The sequence below is a fragment of the Ochotona princeps genome, chromosome 24, assembly GCF_030435755.1.
Source record: "Ochotona princeps isolate mOchPri1 chromosome 24, mOchPri1.hap1, whole genome shotgun sequence".
Taxonomy (NCBI): Eukaryota; Metazoa; Chordata; class Mammalia; order Lagomorpha; family Ochotonidae; genus Ochotona; species Ochotona princeps.
This window is the reverse complement of record NC_080855.1, coordinates 21,428,583-21,454,119: the sequence shown is the minus strand read 5'-3', so window position 1 is coordinate 21,454,119 and position 25,537 is coordinate 21,428,583. Positions and strand designations below refer to the sequence as shown.

Below are 25,537 nucleotides of genomic sequence, written 5' to 3'. Positions count from 1 at the left end.
AAGGGTACCAGGCCCAGACAGCCCCCCAGCCTGCTTGTTAACCCACCAGGTACACCCAGCCTAAGAAGAGCCTTGAAGAGCCACATGGTAAATCAACGGGGGTTCTTCGAAGCTATTATGTGGACCCCAGACCATGCAGCCGTCACCCGGTGTGTCTTCTATGAGGGGCATGAGTTGGAGATCACAGGTACCCAGCCCAAGTACTCACTGTCACATTTCATCCCCTGATGGATGAGTCCATACAGCAGGGATCCGCAGTGGTCACAGAATGTGGGGCTGGAGTACGTGTGGATCTTGAACTTGTGTTTGCTCCGGGGGTCCTAAGGCCAAGGGAAACAGACAAAAGAAACCAAGTGTGAGTGTGGGTGCCTCACTAGGAGCTGCGCTTGGTCCCCAATGAGTCGCATGCCTCTTAGACCCATCCCGGAAACCCCGTGCCCAGACGCAGGGCTGGACGAAACGGCCACTGCCCACCCCAGCACACAGCCAAGCCACCTGCAAAATCCTCCAGCTTGTCTACTGGGAAACTCAAAGGAAATCCCTCACTTACAAATCAACAGAAGACCTTGGCATTCCTGACTATTGTTGAAGCCTGGATTCAAACGTGGACAGGGCTAACCATCAAGCACCTGCTGTGAAGTATCACCTTCCCTGTCATCTTCCCCTGTAATGGGGTAGCATTACTCTCCTGGAGGACCACCTTCCTGTCCCCAAGCTTTCCTCCCTCCATCACGCCATCCCCCCATGTGTAACCGCGCAGGCTCACTATCCACAACTAATGCTTGCCTCGCCCACCTCCTGATTTTTTCATCATAAAAATCCCCTCAGCTCCATGTGCTGGTTCAACAGATGGTCTTCCAACTTCTCTACGGCCTTAACTGCTGCACGTTGCAGAAACTTGGTCCCAATAAACCTCTTTTTTCTTTCACGGCCCCTCCGTCGCAAGAGTTGGGGATATAATCATTTTAACAGCAGAGAAAAACACAAAACAGAAAACATCTTGTGCACTCGAATCTTCCCCACGGACAGCATTTAAAACATGCTAGCATAGCTCGAGTCAAGCTGCAGCCCGCGCACACTAACCGAGAGAGTTAACAGTCGTGACTCCAGCCTGGGATCTCCCAGACTCACCCTCCTGAGAGCTGCACAGTGTGCCCGGGAACACGCACTATTTACTGCCCTCATTTCCTGATGAGAAGCAACAGGTGGAGGGCTTGCCCAAGGCGCTGTGCATTGTGGTTGGCACAATGGTAAGAGACCAATGAGTCACTAAGGCTGCTGGGAGGTTTCCATCAACAGCCTCCGAGGGCCCCTGAGCCACATTCGTGCTCTTCTCGGAGCACAGCTTACAGTGCGTTGGGTGAAACACAGGAAAGCCAGGCAGCCCAGTAGCAGGGACATGCTACCCCTTTGTCACTCATTTGTTTGCTTATTTTCCAACTCATTGCAGTTAGAAGTTTACTGTTTTATTTCAAAGCAGAGATACAGAGAGAGGGAGAGAGAGACAGAGAGAGAGATCTTCTGTCCATTGGTTTCTTTCATCACATGGTTGCAACTGTCAGAACAAGGCCAAGTTCAAGCCGGGAGCCTAGAACTCAACCCAGGTCTCCCACGTGGGTGGCTGCGACTCGCCGGCTTGCGCCTTCACCTCCTGCCTCCCGGGGTTCCTGTTATCAAGAAGCAGGAATCAGCAGCAGAAGTCACAAAATGAACCCAGGCACCCTCATGTCAGAAGTGGGCGTGCCAGGGAGCACCTTCCGCAGCACACCAACAAAATGAACATATTATCTGTAGGTCCAATACACACGCCCCCACAAAGAAATGCCAGAAGGATACATATGACGTGTTTCCGGGGTAAAAACTGAATACAAATGGATAATTGGAGATTTTTAAAAGACCAAAAATGCCCCCATGAGACTTTATTTTTTTAAAAACAAGGGAATCTTAATTGAGACCAGGTAAACTTGAATTCAATGAGCTTGGAGTGTGCCCAAGGCTGGAAGCTCTCACTACACGCACATGCCACAGTCGCAAAGAGGACTCTAGCTCGGCAAAGATCTTTTGCTTTATTCCTGGAAAAGAGAAGGGACAGAACAGACAACGCTGTGGGAACACTTGCTCCTGCGCTGCTGTGCTTTGCGTACAAGGCTTGAAATGCTGCGCCTTCTCACATCCCCGCCCCTTTGGCAAATGAGCAACTGTTGCCTTTGAAGAACCAACTGCCACTATGTAAACCGTGATGGGTTACCCTCTGCACTACAGTCCATGTCAGTCATGGGGGTTAATAATCAGCCCCAGGGGAACCCAACTCCTGCCTTTCGGGATCACTCACTTTTTGACTCTGGGGCAAATGGTTGAGCCCTTTTAAGCTGTCCTTTCCTCACTGGAAAGGGTGACAATACGAATACACAGCTGCTCGGTGACTGAGGAATCGCACGGAAACCGCCCAGGCTCGCTGTGAAGATGCACCGTCAACAAGGGCTGCTGTCACCCACTGGCTGCGCGTGCCACCTCTGCCCGTTTTCAACTTCAAGTCTGTTTCTTTTTCATCCCTCTAACAAAATGTCTTACATGTTCGTTAAAGATGCTATCTATTCACCTGTTACAGATGCGGATCTTTTCCTAGGTTTTCATTCACTTCTTAATTTTGTCATTTTGTTTTGTTCTGTTTTGAGCATACAAGGCTAGTTCAAGTCTCAGCTGCTGCATTTCCCTTGCAGCTGCCAGAGGAAAGTAGTGGAGGATGGCCCAAGCGTCTGGGCCTCTGCACCCACTTGGGAGACCTGGACGAAACTGCTGGCTCCTGCAGCCTGGTCCAGCCCTGGCTAGTGCAGCCATTCAGCGAGTGAACCAGGGGATGGAAGATTCATTCTTTCTCTCTTTGCCTTTCAAATCAATAAACAAATAAATCTTTTAAGACAAATAAAGTGCAAAACTGCCCCTTTCCCTTTATGGTCTCTGCCTCTGGTGTCACATTTACAAAACCCTTCACAATGTTCTTCCAGTCTTCCTATAATTTCACTTTTTTTTTTACCCAGCAACCCAGCAATCACTGTTTCCCACAGAACTCATCTTAGTGTGAGCTCGGAGAGACTTTTATTCCTTTAATGTTCAGCCAGTCGTAACAACAACGGGGTGGAATGTATCGTCTCCCTGTTGATTTGAAAGGCCTCTTCCATCATATACAGCTTTGCTACATGTTGTTTGTTCATTCTGAAAGTTTCCCTTATTAGTCTGTTTTTTTGAAATCTTCCCTCCACTGGTCTGTTTTTTTCTCTCCCACCTCTTTGCCGTATGAGCTCAACAGATCAGAGCCTGACACAGAGCATCTAGAAACACGTGCCTCACCCTGACCAGCCCCTCCCCAGTGTCGCGGCCTCTGCTGTCTCTCACGGTCTCACTTGCCTCTCTGTTCCCCCAGGCTCCGTTTGGAAATGCCCATCCTTGCCTGCTCTGTGTGTTACCACTTGTAAAGAGATAACAGCCTACGGCATCAGCTCAGACCTCAGGCTTCCAGACAGTGCAGAATGAACCAAGGTCTGGTCCGCACTATGCAGTCCGTGAAGAAGGAACTAAGCCAATCAGAAAGTAGAGAAAAGGAAGGGGCAAGCATTTGGTGTGGAATCCCATACTGGAGTGCCTGGTTTTGCATCCCGGCCCTGCGTTCCATTTCACCTTCCCGCTCAGGTGCTCCCTGGGGCCAGCTGGTGATGGCTGCGCCACGTGTGTACAAGAGCCGAGCTCAGTTTCCGGCTTCTGGTTTCTGCCTTGCCCAGCCTTAGCTGTTGCAGGCATTTGTGAAGTGAGCCAATAGAGAGAGGATCTTTCCCCCTCTCTCTGCTGGCCTCATGGGATGGGTCCCAATCAGAGTAACAGACAGCTTGAAGCTATTACATGAATTGCCTTCAAGCTCTGTGCTCAAGGTGTACAGGAAACAAACGGGCATTGTGTTTAGACATGGGGTTCATCTTTGAGATGACTCACTACGGGCACTTCAAAGAGTTCACGGAGACTGGATTTGAAAGTTGAATTGGGGTGGGGGGTGTGGCCTGTGGCTTAGCGGCTAGGTAACCGATCAGGACACTGACATTCTAGACCTGAATGCCTGCTTCTAGTCCTGGTTCCTCCACTTCTAACCCAGCTCTCTGCTAACATGCACCCTAGGCAGCAAGGACCCTGCACCCACGTGGAAGTACAGGAAGAAGCTCCTGGCTCCTGGCTTCAGACCAGCCCAGTTCTAACAGCTGTGGCCAGACGGGGAGGAAACCAGCAGACCAAAGATTTCTTTCTTTTTCTCTCTCTAAACCTGTCTTTCAAATACAAACACTGAATCTTATAAAATTTGAAAGTACCCAGCACAGTGGCTAAAGTCCTCGCCTTGCACATGCCAGGATCCTATATGGGCGCTGATTCGTGTCTTGGCAGCCCCGCTTCCCAACCAGCTCCCTGCTTGTGGCCTGAGAAAGGAGTTGAGGACAGCCCAAAGCTTTAGGACCCCGCACCCGCATGGCAAACCTAGAAGAGGCTCCAAGCTCCTGGCTTCAGATCGGCACAGCTCCAGAAGTTGTGGTCACTTGGGGAGTAAATCAGCGGACAAAAGATCTTTCTCTCTGTCTCTCCTCCTGTGTATCTGACTGTCCAATAAAAATAAAACAAATCTTTAAAACAATTTAAAAGTAAAGTTTATTCTAGTGCACAATTTTGAATTCCATGCACACAAGGAGTCTTTCAGAAGTTTGTGGAAGGTGTATATTATGAAAAAAAAAAAACCTGTGCCCAGATTTCAAAGTGCACACAGAATATACACATATTTCAAAATATTTTTTAATCTAACATGATGTTTAATCTAACATATGATGCTGGCCTTGAGCTTTTTTGGACAAGGGATGTTCTGCCTGTCCTCTGACGGTCACCACAGTCCACTTGGTCCTGTCCAGGGTCCCTAACTCCTGTGCCATCCCAACCCTGACTACAGCCACCAACCCCACCCATGAAGTCACAGCCTGCATGTTTCAAGCCCCAGAGAGAAGTGGAGATTGTGTAGTCATCTCCCCCACAGCTCACGGGGTGCTCTGCTCTTACAGGCTGTGCTGAGCTAAGCCACACTCCAAGCTCAACGGCTTCAAAACCTCACGGATTCCGCCTGTAGACAGTTGACAAGAAACCACATCCATTTCCAGAGGCGAGGCTGAGGACCAGCCAGGTGACTCTCAGGGTGGTGCAGGAAGATGGGGTGCCACGGAACACTGTGGATTTAAGACAGTCTGTCGCCTCTGAAAACATGCTGAAATTGAACTCCCAGGATGGGACAGGGAGGGATGGTATCTTCAAGTGGTAATTAAGGCTCTGTCCTCACAAATGGATTATTATTACTATTTTTTCATTAGAAAGTCAGAAATACAGAGAGGAGGAGAGACAGGGAGGAAGATCTTCCATCCGATGATTCACTCCCCAAGTGACCTCAATGGCTGGCACTGTGCCAATCTGAAGCCAGCAGCCAGGAACTTCCTCCAGGTCTCCCATGTGGGTGCAGGGTCCCAAGGCTTTGGGCTATCATCAACTGCTTTCCCAGCCCACAATCAGGGAGCTGGATGGGAAGCAAGGCTGCTAGGACTAGAACTGGTGCCCATATGGAATCCTGGTGCGTTCAAGGCAAGGACTTTAGCCACTAGGCCACCGTGTCAGGCCTAAATGGATTATCTTAAGACTGGAGCTGTGTGGCCAGAATGGTGGCACAAGTGGGCAAAGTTACCAATGTGACACCAGCATTTACTGATTCACTCCCCAAATGGCTGCAATGGCCAGAGCTGAGTCAATCAGAAACCAGGAGCCAGGAGCCTCCTCCGGGTTTCCCACTTGGGTGCAGGGAACCAAGCACTTGAGCCATCCTCTAATGTTTTCCCAGGCCATAAGCAGGAAGCTGGATCAGAAGTAGAACAGCTGAGATACAAACTGATGCCCATATGGGCTGCTGGTGCTACAGGCAGAAGCTTAGCCTGTTAAGCCACGGAGCCTACCCCTACTGCCCCACTTCTGATCCAGCTCCGTTACTGCAGTGGAAGACAGCCCTAGGACCTGGCCGCTGCCACTCAGGTGGAATGTCAAAAGAAGCTCCTTTAGCCTGGCCAATCGCTAGCTCCTCATCTCTCCCTGTGTGATGCTCTGTGCCACCTTGGGACTCGCCCAGCAGGAAGGCCGTCACCAGATGTCATCCTCAACCTTGGGCCACAATCACGAGCCAAAAGAACCTCCTTTGTCAATCATTTCACCATCTGCAGGATGCAGTGTTCCACGTCAGAAAGCCGACTTGGACACAGGGAATTGAAAAGCTGAGGCTCAAGGTGGGGCTGTCCGTGTTCACGCGTCAGCTCCTCCACTCACAGGCTGTGTCCACTGGCCTCAGCCTCACTGGACTTTGGTTTCCTGAACAGTCCACTAGGGATAACAATAGTCATTTCGCAGGACAGCCATGGAAGCTGAGCCACTGACGATCTTTGAGATAGTTGACTGACACAGGGCAGATGCAAAATGAGCATCACCGGCTACTGTTAGCCACCATTGACCGCCACCGCCCTGGGCATCCTGGTACATGTTCCAACAGACACAAGCTATGCTCCCACTTCCTGGCCCTCAGTCTGAGTTTCCCATGCCAGTTCACTCCACCCATGCTACCCGCCACTCACACAGCGAGCCATCCAGTCACCAGGTATTAGCTAAGTGTCTTGCACGTGTCAGGCGCTGATGAGTAGAATCTGACGTGGGGCTGTCCTCAGGGGCTCCCCCGTCTAAGCAGGGGAGAAACTCCAAAAGCACCAACAGGTGCCCACTTCCCACTGCTGTATGGGTAGGGCTTGGGCCCCTACAGAGTTTGCAAGAAGAGATTCAGCCGCTCAGCTCAGGGGGCTTCCCCAAGCAGGGGCCGGCGAGGCGGGTTGGGGAGGACCACCTCAGCGACGTCTGAGCTGAGATCTACAGAGCAGGAGCGTAATGCAGCTGTGAGCTGTCCCCCTTGGGTCGGGGTGGTGGGGCAGGAGAGGGAGTTGAGGACAAACTATGCATGAAGTCTGCCTCGACCCCGCCAGCTCTGGCTACCTGTCCTGCACCGCCACCATTGACAAGGCTTCTGGCTCTGTCTCAGCCTCCGGTGCCCCATCCCCAGCTTAGCTCCACCCAGCTGGGGGACCCCAACATGTACGTGTGGGATTTTCTATAGAGAACATGAACGCAACTGCAAAGCTAGCAAAGTCAAAACTCGTTCCTGGTTCTGTTATTGCCCTACTGTTACTGTCCTGAACAAGCTACCCAAGCTGAACGGGCCTTGGTCTTCCCACCTGTGAAGTGGGAAGAACGGCAGTCACCTAGAGAGACCACGTGACAGCAGCACAGATTACAAGACCTTCTGGAATCGGACCCCAGCTCAGCCATGTCCTCGCTGTGCGACTTCGAGCAGGTTCCCTAACTTCTCTGTGTCCCTGGTATTCTCATCTTGAAAATGGAAACAGTGACCTGACTCTCATTAGATGACCATCATTCATGGGATCTCATCTGTGCCTGGCATGGCTGGATACAACATGGCCGCGTTTGTGAAATGTTGAGAAACAAGGGGCCAGCCTCCAGCTGTGGCATTGGTATCCACAGGACACCAGTTCGAATCTCAGCTACTCTGCTTCTGATTCAGCTCCCTGCTAATGCGTCTGGGAAAGCAGGGGCAAATGGCTCCAGTCCTGGCCCCTGCACCCACGTGGAGGACCCAGAAGATATTCTGTGTTCTTGGTTTTGGCCCGGCCCAGCCCCAGCTGTTGTGGTCATTTGGGAAATGAATCAGAGGATGGAAGGTCTCTTTCTCTCTCTGTATCTCCTCCTTTCTCTGTAACTCTTTCAAATACATTTTTAAAAACCTCTAAAAAGACAACACACACAAAGCGTTCCTGCTTTCTAGACCCGAGAGGCGGAATGCAATCATAATGAACCTGTGTGTGGCGCAGTGACAGCGAGCGGCACACACCCGCTACATGTCAGCTTAAAATAACAACATCTGTGACCTTGGGCAAATCATTTCCATGGTCTGGTCTCAGTTCCCCCTTCAGAAAACAAAGGGGTGGAGCTGGGTAATCCCCAGGGGGCCTTCAAGTTCACGGAGAGTCCCCCACCTTTTCCCTGTGGGAGGTTGTTGCTCAGAGTGGCACTGCAAATTATAAATAAATTCCTGCACCACCCAAAACACGCACACACACACACACACATCTGGGTGCTCCTCTCCCCCCAACAGTGCCTACAGTCCCGCGAGGGCATGGGCCAGGCGCTCCCTCTCCCTTCTAAGCTAGGAGAGGACAGCCCCCAAGTGAAAGTCCACGACATGAGTTCCTCCACCTGCAGAGTTGCTGTCAGCATGATGGAATGTGGCTACCCGGCAGCATCCTCTGCCACAGAAACCCCAGATCTGTGATTCCCAAGGGCGGCAGGAACCTTCGTGCAAAAGGGCATGCAGGCTTTGTGCAAAAGGATTTGCAGACCCCAGTGGTGATGATGATGATGATGGTGATGATCGTCACTGCAGACTTGGCGTGGTTCTAAGGGCTCTGCATATAATTAACTCATGTAATCTTCACTAACCATGTGCAAGAGGCTTATTATTCTCCTGACTTCACAGGGAAGAAAAAAAAAAAAACACTGGAGGCACAGAAAACTTCAATAGCTTGCCCAAGGTCCCAGCACGTGTGACTTGGACCCAGAATCTGAGCTCTCTGTCAACAGGAAAGTTCAGTTGTCCTTCAGTATCTGCAGTGCACTGGTTCTATGCCCCTCCACCCACGGATACATTCAAGAGTGCCCAAGCCCCTCATAAGCAATGGAAGGGGGCCAGCACAGCACAGCACAGCTTAAAGCGTCTTGACATAACTTGCAGCTAATACAACATAAACGTGATGTCAATAGCTGTTACACTGTATTTTTATGGAATAATGACAGGGAAAAATGTCCATGTCTGGTCAGTATAAATGCAACTTTTTCCCTAAATATTTTTGCTCCGTGCCTGACCAAAATCACAAAGGTGAAACAGGCAGATGCGGTGGGTCATGTCCTGTGACGTGCAATAGCAAGGAGTCAGGTGGTTGCTGCATACAAAACATTAAGAATTTACTGGATCACAGAGATCGGGGGGCAGTGGGGGACGGACTTCCTTGAGGTGATGCCGGAGCTGTGGTCTCAGGGAGGTTCTCAATCAGAGATTGTGACTGCATTGGTCTGTCATAAAAGGGCTGCAGGTGGTCTAACCCGTAGCCAGGATCTAGATTCATGGGAGGATGGAAGAGAGGAACACAGTAGCATCAAGACCAGCAAGTGCAAAAGCCCTGTGGTAGGCAGAGATCACCAGCATGTGCAAATGCCCTGTGGTAGGCAGATTTTTTTTTTCTTTAAAGACACTAAATCTTTACCCTCGTGAGGATGGGATTTGTTCAGCTAAGACATGCAGAACCTTCCGAGTGGGCTCACCATAAAATGTGATTTTTGTGAGAAGCACAGGCAGTACGGACCACCTGGATGCCAATAAAACAAGCCAAGTGTGTCTACTGCCAAGCACAGCCAGGCGTTGGAGGGTGTCCAGTCTCAATGCTTACGAACCATGTTAAAGATTACTGACTGTCCCCAGAGCTGTGAGAAGCCACTGATTTGTTTTCTGCAACAAAGACGGTATCATCACAGGTGGCTTTTGGAAGGTTGTGGAAATGACGTGTCAGTAAAATGGACAGGAGCTGGGGAGGCTGGGCAAGAGGCTAGCAGGCAAGGATGCCTCAGCGCAGGGGGACCGTGGACAAGGGCCACCTGGTGGGGATGGCCAGACCCTGCTTTGGGTTAGTCTGGCAAGCTGGCAGGTCTGTTAACCTCTCTGGGCCTCAGCCTCCTCCTCTACCAAATGGGTATAAAAAGAGTATCTTCCTCACCAGGTGTGGATCAAAGGAGCTAACACAGAGTGTTCCTCATGCAAAAACTCAAAATCGAAAGTTGTTTTTTTAAGCCTTGACATGACCCTTTATGTGGAAAATTCCATACCTGACCTCATGCACTGGGTCCCACAGGGAACGCAGGTGCATGAAAAAACACTCCATAAAATATCCTCATTCTCCCAAAGCCAAGTGCATACACAGCTTGGAGGGAGCAGCCAGACACAAGCATCTCCCATACAGTTCTTATTTGCAAAGTGTTCAACCGCAGGTTGGACTGTTCATACTCACACCATTCTCTCTGCCCACCAGCAGAGTGCATGGGATACATTTTTCCCACATTCTCACTAACAGCTTTTGTCTTTTTTCAAGGTTTATTTATTTGAGATAAAGGGACAGATTTTCCATCCAGCTGGTTTGCTCCCCAAATGCAGCTAGCGCTGAGCCAGAAGCCCAGAATTCTGAGTCTCCTATGTGATTGGCAGAAATCCAAGGACTCGGGCAATGTGCTACTGTCTTCCCAGGCTCAACAGTAGGGAGACGGCCTGGAAACAGAGCAGCCGGAACTTCAACCACTGCTTGGATTGGGGATTCTGCTGTCATAAGCTTAAACCAGTGTGCCACAGTGCCAGCCCAACCTACACACACACGCGCACACACACACACACACACACACACACACACACACACACCATTCCAGTAGGTATCAGATTTCATCATGGCTCCAATTGGCCCTTGACAATCAGTGATGTGTTGCCTACACGTACATGTCTTCTTGGGACCAATGTCTATTCAAGTCCTTATCCCACATGGGGGTTCCTCAAAACATAAAAAAAAATAGAATTGATACATGATGCATTCATCTCAAGATATTTCTTTCCAAAAAAAATCCTGAAATTAAGATCTTGAATAGATACTGGACCTTTCATGTTCACTGCTGTTTTATTAGTGATAGCTGAAGTATAGAAACAGACTAATTGTCCATTGATGAACAAATGGACCCGGCAAGCCTGGTACACACCACAGGCACACACCATCTACTATTGGCCTACGCAGTAGTTACCTGGATAACGGGGTGGGATCTTGGGGGGATTAGAAGAAGTCACAAAAAGGGGTTCCAGGATCCTGGTTACAGAGTTCACCACACATGAATCCAAACCCATGAAGCTGGATACATTTTGTGCGCAGTAAATGACTTTACACATTGTACGGTTAGCGCAAATGTGAGCCAGCCCCCTTGATTTCAAATTCTGAACTGTAAAAGGGTCTCTGATTGGTCCAGTTTGGGAGAGATTTTCACATACATCGAGGACCAAATGGAGGGGAGGGTACTGAGTCACAGGGCTTTGAGGGTGCATCTGGTAGGGAAGCGGTCAGAGAAGAAGGTTGTTGGCTTCTAGCTCCTGGCAGCTTTGCCCAGTTTAGGGTATCAGGCAACAACACAGGGCTGGGGTGCCAGACTGCCAGCATTTGGAATCCTGACTCTACCACTCAGTAGTCATGTGACCTTGCAAAACTCATTTCTTCCCGAGTGACTCGATTCCCTCCTCTAGGAATACTAACCTACCTCCTAGGATACAAGAAAGCATGAAGTGACGGCATGCAAGAGACTCAGAACTGGATTACAGTTAGGAATATTTGGAAAACCCAGAATCTGTAGCCACTAGAGGGAGGTGAACCTCAGGAATAGAAAAGGCAGAGATAGAAGGAAGACGGACTACGAGGTCCCTTAGGAAGCCGGCCAGTGAGCTCCCCATCTCTCCAGGCTGCTTCTCCCTGGGTCCCGTGGCTTTTGACTTCCCCATGTCTCCCACGCCTGCAGGTTGCAGAAATCGCCAGGCTATCATGAGGCTGTGAGCTTGACCAGCTCCTCAGTCAGGAAAGCCAACGAGACATGGAAGACAGGATGCCCAGGTTCTTTCACGCCCCAGCACAGCCTCTCTTTGTGCACCAGAGAACCGGCCAATTCCTTTTCTCCGAGCTTGCAGCGCCACAGAGTTGCTTCTTCCTCCTCCTCTTCCTCCTGCTCCTCTGCAAGCAGCCCTGTGTCTTTGTGACTGAGAGGGACAAAGGGCTCTTTAGAAGCAACCCATCCTGACTTGACAGGCCGATTCTGCATTGCAGAAGCCATCACTGGCCCGTGACAACATGAGGCCGAGCAGTTTAAGCTGTGTTCACATGACAGGGAGAAGAAATGCAACTCATCACATGAGGACATCACGGAATCAGAGCTGCTCTCCAAGCAGCGCCTGGGGAAGTGCCTCTGTATTTCCCTATTGGACAAAGCAAGACAGATGCATGTTATGTAAAATAAATAAATCGGGCCCTTTTACAAGGTGTTCTTTATTTTTTAAAAAATCTGATTTGACAAGCAGAGCAAATGGAAAGAGAGTCACAGAGGTATTCCATCTGCTGGCTCACTCCCCAAATGCCCACAACAGCCAGGGCTGGGTCAGGCCAAAGCCAGGAGCCCCAAATTCGAACCAAGTCTCCCTCGTGAGTGGCTGGGATGCAAGCAGCTGAACCACCCACAGCTGCCTCCCAGGGTGTGCAGCGGCAGAAAGCTGGAGCAGAAATAGACTGGGAACTCAAATCTAGGCCCTCTGATATGAGACACAGATGCCCCAAGTGGAATCTTAACTATTGTACGAATTCCTGCCCCACGGATGGACTTTTGAAGCTAGTAATTTAACACTTGAAAAGACCATTGGTGATCTTTAAAAAAAAAATACGAATTAGCGTCTACTATGTGCCAGGCATGGCATGAAGCCCTTGACATAAATTAGTTCATTTAAACCTCAGTTGGACATATGTTGTTTTGATCTGCCCAACATCTAAGCTTCCTTTTTGGATAACAGGAATTCTCAACTCTGTTTCGAAGAGTCATCTCATCCCCACTGTGTTTATTCTCAGAGGGAACATTTTAAAAACCCAATAAAGGGTTGATTAGGTAATCCGAGCTTGGGGCTCTTTTGGAAATTTGGATGTAGGGCCAAAGTGACATTCAAAATCAGAGTTGTTCTGTTTGTGGGTGCTTTTTTTCCCTTCTCTTTTGGGGTGACATTTCCTTTCCAAGGAACTCCTTCCTAATGTATCAAAGGTGTTTTTTGTTGCATGCAAATAAACAATAGTAAACAGTAGAAGAACCAACAATGTGGTAGAAACCCACATGAACCACAATACCCCTCTACACCATGCCTGGAAATTGATCTTTGCTCTGCTGTGATACAGAATTGGTGTCATAACACAGCGACCCAGCAGTCTGTTCATGTTTCCTTAGCCTACACAATGGTCCTCAGTCCTAATTCTGTCCTTTGGAGCTACATCAAACACACCTCTTTGATAGCTGGTAATCGCACCACTTTTGGCTAAACAGGTCAACTCTCAAAGTTCCCCCAGCCCCCTTTTCAGGCATCCCTTCAGCCCCGGCTCACACCTGTGTTGTTTCCAGAGCATTTCGGTAGTGAATGCAAAAGCTATAGACGGCAATGTTATATAAACCAGATGTAATCACAACAGGGTAGTGCACTTTCAGATTTGGATGGATAACAGATACACACGGGAGGGAAGAGAGAGGAACAGAAAGGAGAGAGAACCAACCATTTGCATCATTAGACTGAGCTGCTTCCAAACACTGTTTACCCTTGAGACACACACAATCTTTCTGTCTGGGTGATGGTGATAGCAAGACACATGTCCAACGCTAACTGCCGTTCCACCCTTGTACGCATCGAAGCAACCTGCAGCATCATTTGTGGGAATTCATCATGCTATCTCCACTTTGTCTCATGAAGAACTAAACAGCCGGGGTTTGCAGCAAAAACAGCCAACCATCACGTAGCTTTATCTGAGTGAAGCAGAATGGGCAATGCCATGTAGGCAAGGGTGACCCCTGCACCCAGTGGTCCCATGGCCACTCATGCTGGGGCAGGCCATGCTTGGGGCCTCAGACTGGCTGAGCTAGGACTTCCCATCCTTCTCTAGGACCAAAGAGGAACTGAAGTCAAGACTTCTTGTGTTTGCGGGGGGGGTGTCTAGGTTGGCTTCCTGTGGACGGAGGCCCTCCAGGAAGTAACTTCCTGTTATAGCTTAAGACCTCTTCGGGTTTAGCCTTCACTGAACTAAGTGGGAGATTCAGTTCTTCCTTACAAGTGGAGCAGCATCACAAAACAACAAGAGGAGAAAACACCTTCAGGATATCCCAGCCTGGTCATTTGTGCTCTGTAAGCGACACCACGGAATGAGACAGTGGCAGAACTAACAGATGGCCACCAACACATATTTAGCAAAGACAGCCTTTGGTTTTCACATAAGCATATATTTTATGCATTTGGGATATATCATAAAATACCTAGTGTTTTGATGTCTGAATGTTTTTGCAGTTGGCAATTAAAGTATAACATACATACAACATACATCAACGTTTAAATTTTTTGATATTTATTTATTTATTTATTTATTTATTTATTTATTTGAAAGTGTAACAGAAGGAGGGAGAGAGGGATTGAGAGGGAGACATACAGAGAGAATCTTGAATCAACTGTTCACTCTCCCCAAATGATTGCAATAACCAGGGCTGGGCCAGGCTGCAGCCAGGAGCCCAGAATTTCATCCAGCTCTCACATGGGTAACAGGGACCCAAGTACTTGGCCCCTCTCCTACTGCCTTCCCAGGGGCATTAACAGAAAACTGGATCAGAAACAGAGTGCTCAAGACTTAAAACAGCACTGCAATATGGGGTGTTGGAATCACCAGCGGCAGCATGGCCAGCTGTACCCTAAGACTGGTCCCAATAACGTACAGATTCCAAGCATATAATTTGATAAGTTCTGAAAATTGTGACCATTTGGGCCCAGCACAATGGCTCAATGGCTGAGTCCTCACTTTATTTCTGCTGAGATCCCATATGGGCACCAGTTCATATCCTGGCTGCTCTACTTTCCATCCAGCTCCCTACTTGTGGCCTGGGAAAGCAGTGGTGGATGGTCCAAAGCCTTGGGACCCTGCACCCGTGTGGGAGACCTGGAGGCTCCTGGCTTCGGATCAGCTCAGCTCCAACTGTTGTGGCCACTTGGGAAGTGAACCAGTGGATGGAGAATCTCTGTATCTCCTCTCTGTAAATCTGCCTTTCTAAATAAATAAATATATAAAAAACATAAATACCTATATGGGCACCATCCCAATCAAGATATAAAACATTTTTATCACTCCAAACACTGTGATATCTAAAAACTGTACAGCATTCCATGACATGGAGATAATACAGATTTGCATATACATTTTTAATTACTAGTCACTTGGGTCATTTTCAAAACCTTGTTCCTATAAATACTGATGCAATGAATCTCATTTAGCTAAATATATGCACATATCATTAAATAATTCCTTAGCAAAAAAAAGTTCTAAGAATTGTCATTTCTAGGTTATCCTTGGGATCACGTGCTAGAAATTTTTAGATCGTCAATTATTTCTAAAATCATAAAATATTAAAGAAAGCATCTCCAGGCAAACCAGCAAGGCTCCTTTTTGTACTTTGGTGTGTCTGGCGCCAAACCCCTGTTCAATACAGTCAGCTCTTATTAGGAGCTCTTAGTCCTTGGAAGGTCAGAGGCCAGCCTTGTCTAAGCAGGCGAGCCTCCTCTGGATAGTAAGAATTATTTAAAAACCATTTATTGAAGGTCTTCTCAATGCTGGGCTCGATTCTACGTGTGGATCGTGTCCTCTCTGATTGAGCACTCCTACAAAAAAAGAAACAACCCTACAACTTAGCTGTTATTTTCCCACAAATGAAAGCTATAAAACGAAAGGTCACGGAGCCTGCTTTTCCCAGGTCACTGGGGCAATAAATGGAGGAGCTGGAACCCGACACCAAAGTTTCTCTGGTTCCTAAGTACCAGTTCTTTTCTCAGCATCGTACCACAAAATTTTAGGGTGTTGTTTTGTTGCCAAAGCAAAGGGCATGGAAACATAATTATCTCATAGGGCACGCTCTGGGGGAGAAGTGTAGAAACTGCCAGCACATTCATGATCAAGGAGACAGGTGGCGCAATGGAAACGACAAGAGCCACCTGCTCGAGGGCTGGCTGCGCACTGAGCCAAGCGCCACACAAATGCGTCGGAACCCCTTTGCTGCTCACTGGTTTGCCTCTTGTTCGCTTAGGCACTCTTCTTCATTGTAAATAGGTTTTTTTTTTTTTTAAAGATTTTATTATTACTGAAAAGCCGGATATACAGAGAGGAGGAGAGACAGAGAGGAAGATCTTCCATCCGATGTTTCACTCCCCAAGTGAGCCGCAATGGGCCGGTACGCGCCAAACCGATGCCGGGACCAGGAACCTCTTCCAGGTCTCCCACGCGGGTGCAGGGTCCCAAAGCTTTGGGCCGTCCTCTCCTGCTTTCCCAGGCCACAAGCAGGGAGCTGGATGGGAAGTGGAGCTGCCGGGATTAGAACCGGCGCCCATATGGGATCCCGGGGCTTTCAAGGCGAGGACTTTAGCCGCTAGGCCACGCCGCCGGGCCCGTAAATAGGCTTTTAAAATTATCCACTCTAACTCTCTGTGGTTGGTAGTAAAATCCCATGTCATAGATAAAGAAACCAAGAATTCATCAACAAACAATAATTTTTTAATGCAATGGACAAAGAGAATTCCAATATTCTGGTTCATGCTCCAAAGGCCTGCAAACTGCTGGGGCTGGCCAGACAGAGACACAGTGAATCTAACAGGTCCAAGAGACTGAACAATTCAGAGTTTCTAACCCAGTGAGACTAAGAGCCAGGAATGTCCACAGTTAACCAGAAATATTATCCATGACTCCACCATATTTTGAGGTCCCTTTAAGATGAAATGTTTACATACATCATCTATTCCCATTAGTCCTAAAAGATTGGGTCAGTAGCTAGGTTCACCAGGACAGTGCCAGGTTCCTAAAGTTCCTTCATTATGCCACAATGAACAGAACTAATATTCAGAATACATCCTGCTCAAACTGGGCTTGGAGGGCAGAGTAGAGGAAGGAACCCACGCATCCTTCTTGTGTGGGTACAGACAGCACATTTCTGCTCTATCAGCTCTTCCAAGGTCACCGTGGCAGAGAGGGCTCCCCTTCCTTATCTGCACCACCATCAGGGACAGCCAAAAGCAAGCCTTAGCCAGTTGCTCAGGCAGGTGTGTCCAGATCTTTAATCATGACTCCAGCCATGAGCAGCAAAAGTCAATGAACTCAGTCAAGCCAGTTCAGGAGTCTGGACCAATTCATTATCCCTGATGCCAACCGACCTTCTTGGAACAGAATCTAGAGATAGAATCATTTCAGAGAAACTGCCAAATTCTATGTATGCTGATGGCAGGAGGTACATCCCGCTCGCCCCACGCGATGAATGACAGCACTCCTCCATTCACACAGATTCGGTCTCCCACCACACAAGTCTGCACCCTCCTAGCACTGCCAGGTGGCAAGCAGAGATGCTGCTCATTTTTTCAGATGTACCTGATTCATCCTCGCTGCCTGTCCAGCATGTCTCCATTGTCACTCTGATCATTCTTATCACATGCAGTGTTTTTACTATGTATAAGACACTCTCCTAAATATTTTTATTGTGATTGGGGCATGTCATACTCCAAACTAGGGACTATTATTTTCCCCTTGTTTTCCAACTAGGGAAACTATGACATAAGAGCCTTAGAAAGGCTGGCTCCATAGGCTGAGAGTCTACCCAGTTCACAGCACGGCTTCTCTACTCTTGCACTGAGGGACCACCTCGTCCCCTTTCAAACCGCGAGGTGGGCACACACAGCTTCATCTCCGAGAGCAGGCACACATATCAGTGATGGTTCTCCAGAACCAACAGGAAGTCCCCAACTTGCAGCAGTGTTGAGTTAGAATCTTTTAACTTCATCATAGTTCTGAACTGTGATCTCCCAGGCCAGTGATCTGTGCTAAGAAACTCCTGAAAAGCTGAGCAACAAGCCCTGGGCTACAGCTGACAGGCAGCCACACAGTAACACGGGGAAAAACAATCAGGCCCTACGGTGTTTGGTAGCTGAGGAATGTTACACGCACCTGCAAATCAATGATATTTTAAACTTACAATGGATTTGCCAGGATGCAGCTCCATGCTAAATAAAGAAGTGTCTGTATATTGATGTCTGCATGAATTGGCCTACATGACAATGGAGGCTGAGGAATTGAAGAATCTTCTATTTGGAAGGTGGAGAACCAAGGCATCGGATGATTGAAATGTTTCTCAAGTTCAAAGATGACTTCAAGAGCCTGAAACTACATGACTTAGTGATTTAAGTTCTACTTGAAGTCTCCATTCCTGAGAACCGGAAGCCATGATAAACAACGGCAGAAAAGGATGAATGTCAAGTTCATTGTTTGTTTCCCTTTCGGTCTATCTGAGCCCTCAACAGGTGAGATGATGCCCACTGCCATGGATGAGGGCAACTTTTGTCTTCTACAAACACCCTCACAGACACACGTGGACATATAAAATTAACTACCCCAAGATCACTCTTTCTTAACCTGGCATCCATACACATCTCCTTAAACCACACTTAAATTTCAAATGAAGAACAAGGTCTGGGGTCCGGTGCGATAGCCTAACAGCTGAAGTCCTTACCTTTGCACGCACCAGGAAACCCATATGGGCACCGGTTCTAATCCCAGTGGCCCTACTCCCCTTACAGCTCTCTGCTTGTGGCCTGGGAAAGCAATTGAGAATGGCCCAAAGCCTTGGGAACCTGCACCCATGTGGGAGACTACGAAATGCCATACAACTGAAATGCACTAACCCTTCATGAGAAAAACCTTGAAGGATGGCTGCTCTAATCCCCACACGTTCCACAATTTAAATACTAATATGTTAAATTAGCGATACCTAATTCTGATATAAAGTCAATATGCCTTATGTCACATAATAGACATGCAGGGGAGAAAACAAAGATATTTGCTTAGAATATGGCTATGTACGCACAAATGTATTGGTAACAAATAAGGAGGGAACATTTGTAACAACCATGTTCCTCGTTTCTGTAATGGCCACAGGGTCATAGTCGGCAATGACCCATCATCACACTCACTTCTTTCGCCGCGAAGTGACTTTCTTAATCAGAAGCAGTTCCACGAGAGATTCTATGATGGTGGATAATGCCTGCACCAAGTCCACGGGTGGTCGTTTTGGCAAAAGTGTGTACCATGTGCAAAGAAGACCAATCTGCGTGCAGTGTCTGTTCTCCTAAGGATCAAATATTGCCTCTGCCATGCTGGAAGTCCAATATCATCAACCCGCCGCCGGGTGGTGAGCTGATCATCCCAGGGGATGGACCAGAACCAGGGGCTCCATGTTGGTTTCTGCTGCTGGCAGACGGAGTGCTCAGGGTCGGCTGTAGCCAACGGACGTTGGTGAGTAAGTGCGTGTTACTGAGCCCGGGCACAGCCTCCATAGTTGCACCGTGGCCATCTTGTTCGGAAGCCCAGGGACAGATGACACAATGGCTAAGGAACAGGCTGGTATCTGCAGAATAAGTCATCCAATTCCTGTGATTCTCACAGTTCTCTGCCAAGGTAACCCTTTTGTGAGCCTCCACATGAAACAAAAATATCTTCACTTTCTTTTTTTTTTTTTTTGCTCAAATAGATGAATCCATATACTTCAGCCCCAGATGAATGTCACCAGTCCTTAATCATATCACTTAAAGGCCTCCCAAAACCTTGCAAACTACTGACCACAGCCCATGATCTGACTTATATTCACATGTTCTAGCCATTTCTGTGTATAAGAAAAGCACACAGTCAGCTGAGAAGCTGTGTATAACAGGTGATAGGCTTGTCCAGAAAAGGAGACCCAGAGGGCTGCATCTACCCACTTCCGGGTGATGCCTGCACATCAGCCAGAATTCTCTATAAACCAGACCTAAACTTTCTCTTCCTCTGTGAACTGACTATGGGGTACTCCTCATGTGAGGAGAGAAAAGATGGCATAGCAAGAGGGAGGGTCACAGGCATGTGGCTAGTTATTCGTGCTACTAACTTAGACTGATCACGTAGACACCACTTCCAAGTGATGATGAGTGTGTTGAACACACACGGCTTTCTGCTTAGTAGTTCAGATAACGCTCCATTCATCATGGACGCCTTGGATGACATGACAATTTGATAGTTCCCGTTGCACAGCTCGGTTTCCACTAAGGACCAGAAACAGGCCAACAGCTACCCCTTAAAAAGGAGACTAACCTGGACTAGGTGCTGTGGTGCAGGCTTAGCTGCTTGGGATGCCTTCACCCCATGTTTCAAATTCTTGCTGTTCCACTTCGGAGTCAGCCTCGTGCTAATGCATCCAGGAAGCAGCAAAGGATGACCCAGAAATTCAGTACCTGCCACTCACATGGGAAATCCAAGTCTTGACTCCTGGCTTCAGTTGATCCAGTCCAAGCTGTTGCAGTCAGCCTGAGGAGTTAACTAGCAGATGAAACATCTCTTGCTCTTTCCTCTCTCCCTCTCAGCTAAATAAATAAATCTTTAAAAAGAAAGACAGACAGCAGAGTAAATCTGCAGATGGTGAAAGGCAGTAACTGTGATCTACATACGGAAGCCTGACCATGGCTCCCAAACAGCCTCCCTGCCATCCACTGACACTTCAAGCACCACTAGATCTGATGGGTTATGTGTCCCAGGCAGCAGCACAGTTTACACAGCAGCTTGGATCTACTGCAGAGTCTTCTGTTGCTCTGGGCATGCTCAAAACCAGCAGCTTTTCAGGTCACTTGATAAATGAGACAGAATAATACACCCAAAGGATGACTACACTGCCTGCAAAAGCCAACTAAGCCCATTAGGCATTGTGCCTCTTTTCTTGGTGCTAGGAGTGACTAGTGGTAATAAACTTGTCCTTGTACCATAAAAGGCTGTTTCAGCATGCCCCACACCACTGACCCTAGAAACTCCATTGAGGTACAAGTTTCCTGGAATTTTTTTTTTTAGATTTATTTTTTATTTGAAAGCACAGAGTTACAGAAAAAGAGAGAGAGAGACATCTTTCACCTGCTGGTTCACTTCCCAAATGGCTGCAACAGCCAGACCTGGACCAGACCAAAGCTGGGAGCCAGGAACTTCGGACTGGTCTCCCATGTGGGTCCAGAGGCCCGAGGACTCAGGCCTTCTCTGCCGCCTTCCAAGGCATTAGCATGGTGCTGGACTGAAAGTGGAGCCATAGGAACTCAAATCGGAGGCCGTATGGGATGCTGGAGCCGCAGGCGGGGGCTTGGCCTCATACACAAAGGCACCGGCCCCATGTCCCCTGAATTTCAGGTGCCTTTATTCTCCCTACACTGACCAAGTTCCTCACCATTAAGTCTCATGTGGTTGTTGCTGCCTGTGCTCCAGGACCCGTCAGTGTGATTTTATCAGTCTGACACACTGTATGAACTCGAGAAGAAGGTGATCATGCCTCCTATGAATTAAAGCATGACACTGACCTAGAGAGTTGATCTACCCATGAAGCAGGACATTCAAGACATGCTGCCGGCCTTGTTGGCTGAAAGCAGCTTTTTCTGGTGGCTTAATCAGTAAAATGGGGCAAGGCAGGGGGATAAAGGCATTTGCTATTATCAATAGCTAATACCAGGTACCAGGGGATGTATTCATTCGCTTAAGCAATTATATTTGGGACAGCTGACTCACCATGTAGTTAAGCTTATGGTAATCCACTGTCCTAATCCAAAATCCATATGTCTTTCACATAAGCTAAATGGGAGAAAGGGAATGCTGTAGGAATCACTCTCTCCTCATCCTTCAAGTCCTTGATGGCGGATCTAATCCGTACGATCCCTCTAAGGATGCTGTATCCTTTTATGTTTACCTGTTTCCTACATCAACATGGTTCTAATGGCTTCCAACTTGTTCCTTCTCACCCAAACATCCCTCCACTCCACAGGTCAGAGAACCAGTATGGGGATTCTTCCAGCTGTTCACGCCATCCACTCCAATAATCCATTCTGAAACTGGACAAATAACTGCAGGATGGGATTGGGGACCTACTGGACTCACCTTGAGACAGATTTGAGTCCAAACTCCATTGGGGTCCAGTGCGGTAGTCTAGTGACTAAATCCTTGTCTTGCATGCACCAGGATCCCATATGAGTACTGGTTTGTATCCTGGTGGCCCCACTTCTCATCCAACTCCCTGCTTATGGCCTGGGAAAGCAGTCTTTGGACCCTGCACCTGCGTGGGAGACCCAGAAGAAGCTCCTGGCTTCAGATCAACTCGGCTCCAGCCATTCAGGCCACTTGGGGAGTGAATCGGCAGATGGAAGATCTTTCTCTCCGTCTCTCCTCCTCTGTGTATATCTGACTTCCCAATAAAAATTAGCCATTTAAAAAAAAAACACACTGCATTGGGCACATGCCCTCTGTAAGCCCCTATTCCTGACTGCAGAGTCACAGCGACATCTTGGATCTCCGAGAATCAGCACCCATTCAGAGATAGTCCCCTGGCCTTGCAGTCCTTAAGAGCTCTGGTCATTTCTTTTTCTTTAGGTAAAAGGCCAGAGGTCCTGTGTGGAAGCTAGGAAAATAAGTAATGGTGTGAATTTCAATAGTCAGTCAACCATACCTTTAGAGCCCTTTATCATTCCCCAAACTAAAACAGGATGGCCACGGTCTCTCTATAACAGGCAACACATTCAGTCTAACCCAACCTCTATTCCTTCAACCATGGTGCCACCTCTGTCATATCCATTCCTACACATGTGCTGCTTGTATAAGCTGGAAGACTCAAGCATCAATGTTCTTTTGGTGTGTACTGCACCTGCTCATGGGACACACTTCATATCCCATCTATGCAAGCTTACTGGGACTTCAATCTAATTAGAAGTCTTGAAGCCAAAAGAAGTGGTGAGTGTGGATCTTGAGGGAATGCAGAACTGTCTTGCATAGCGGCTGCTCCCTGGCAGTCATTTCTGTGTCCCTGGCAGTCCAGGGTTAATGCACTCAGATGAGGTAAACAGCCACCCCCCACCTGCCCCCGCCATTGTGGGTGGATATTCTCCTTTTGCTAGAGGACAGGAGGCCAGTTTCTCTAGGATTAGGGAGAAGCCCCGTGTACTGGCACAGAAGGTCCATGGCAAGGACTTCGTGACCCCAGATTTATCGGGGTCTTCATCAGGAGTGAAGGCCCCATTCTCCCAGGATCCTGTCCTTTCCCAACCAGTGCCCTGGCATTAACAGGAGATTCCCTATGAGGTTGGGAGCTCAACTTGCGTGTTAATTCGGCCCCCTGCAGGACACCTCAGCGCTGTTGCTACATGCTAGAAGGCTCTCCTCCAGGGCACACCCAGTTCAGATTATACCTGCAACACCTGACCTGGGGGTTTGAGTCCTGAAGCGTACCCATTCTTTTCATCACTTTGTACAGCAACATTCGGAGAAAACAACATCATTACATTCCTTATTTGTCCAAAACGGCTTCAAAATAACAAACACAGGGGCCGCTGTAACTCTCAACTGCAACACCAGGTTCCCATAAGGGTCCCAGTTTAAGTTCCAGCTGCTCCACTTCCCATTCAGTTCTGCACTATGGCCTGGGAAAGCAGAGGAAGATGGCTCAAATCCTTGGGCTCCTGCACCTGTGCAGGAGACCCAGAAGAAGCTCCTGGCTCCTGGCTTTGGATTTGCTTAGCTCTGACCATTGTAGTCATTTGAGGAGTGAACCAGCAGATGGAACATCTTTCTCTCTCTGCCTCTCCTCTCTGTAAATGCGCCCCTCAAAAACAACTGAATAAATAATTCTTTTTAAAAAAGTTAAATGCATTGTGTAATGAATGCTCAATTTGACTTTAAAAAAATAAGAAAAACAAGAAAAAAAACACTTAGTAACTTACTAGCTTGTGCATACATTGTCTTTGTAAACCATTCACTCTTTACGCCTCTCTTAGCTCCTAGAAACAGAGTCAGCAGCATCTCTCAGTCCAATCAGACAACAGCTGATCCTAGAAACTCTTCCTTAAAATTTTGCTGCTCCCAGCTGGAGTATGGTGCAGCCTGTACTTTAGGTCTGCATGTCAGCATCCCATATGAGCCCTGGCTGAAGTCCCAACCACTCCACTTCTGATCCCTGCTAATGTGTCTTGGATAGGAGCAAAATATCACCTAAGTAGTTGGGTGTTTGCCACTCATGTGGAAAACACGGATAAAATTCTGGGTACCTGGTTTCAGCCTGGTGTAGCCCTGGCTGTTGCAGTCACCAGGGGAGTGACGCAGTGGACAAAATCTTTCTCTCTCTCTCTGTCTCTCTCTCTCTCTCTCTGTCTTTCAAATAGGTAAATTTCTAAAAATAAAATTCTGTTCTGGTAGGACCATTACTAGTACAAAAAGTATTGGTTATGTTTCCTTTAGGCCGTTGTAACAAGTTACTGCAAAGCAGGTGACTCTGAAATAAAAGGCATTTATTTCTCATGGTTCTCGAGGCTCAGGAGTTCAGGATTAAGGCCCTGGCAAAGTTAGCGTCCAATAAGCATCCACTGCCTCTTTGATACCTATCTTCTTGTAGCATCACATAGTGAAAGGATGAGCCAGACCTCACTCATCCCTGTCTTGAGGTCTCCTCCCTCAGGACATGATGACCTTCCTAAGGTCCCCTTGCAGTTAGGGTCAGGGATACAAAACACAGCACCTGACAGCACACCCCCGGGCCTGACCAACCGGCCTTACCCATCTTTCTGACTTGCGGTCCAACGGAAATTCAGCTCTTACCGCAAGGCTGCACTGCAGGCCAGGTGTGAGCGTGAAGGTGCCGTGGCCATCACACTCCCACACAGGAGAAAAGCATTCCCCAAATCAAAAAATCATCCGAAACCAAACCAAGACGCAGAGTGATTCCCGGAAACCCCACTTAAACGCTCGAGTCACAAGCCCCATGGGCTCATCAGTTGCAGGAACCAAAACTTTCCCTTTTCATCCAAGCTAGCTAGAGCTGAACCTCTGTCTCTCAACATAGAAACATTCAACAGATCAGATTAGAAAATGGGAAATGATATCCTTCCGGCTACAGTGCAGGCATCAGGTATGAGATCGTGTGACCATCCCAACCTGCAGGATGGAGTGGGACAGTCCCTCCCAAACTTCCCTGCTGAAATTCCGTCAAATGAATTCCTGTCATCTGTTCCTGTGAATGACAGAAAGAATTCACACTCAAGAGGGTCATAGAGGAAGATCCAAAAGGCCATGCCAAAAGATCCCAGGCTTTGTCTCTGCAAACAGAGACCCGCAAGGGTTTGGGCTGTTCCGTGATTCTTGGAGTTCTCAATCCCACATCTTCCAAGCCAAGTAAGTATACAGGGCACAAGCCTGGAGAGTTCCTGTTGCTATGGCAACAGCAGAGCCTCCTGACTTGTAGCCAAATAGCAGATGACCACCAGCAGGCCAGCAGGAGTTGAATAAATTCAGTGCCAGAGGTAGGCATCACTGACTACGGGCAGGCTGAGGTCAGCGGTCAGGTCTACGTGGCCATTCGGACTCGTCATGGAGACAAAGCTATGGGGCAAATTCCAGAAAGCTGTTGGGGTGATGCTTCCTTGTGGAGTGTGTGGGATGAGGTC

The 25,537-nt window shown here is 48.2% G+C and overlaps 1 protein-coding gene across 2 annotated transcripts in view; it reads right to left on the bottom strand.

Moving 5' to 3' along the window:
• Positions 1-25,537, bottom strand: part of PRKCB (protein kinase C beta) — a 292,330-nt gene that overhangs the window by 133,075 nt on the left and 133,718 nt on the right. For both annotated transcript variants that reach the window (XM_004586824.4, XM_004586823.4), the window contains exon 4: positions 209-320. In XM_004586824.4, coding sequence (XP_004586881.2) covers positions 209-320 — 112 coding nt within the window. The remainder of the gene's footprint in view (positions 1-208; positions 321-25,537) is intronic.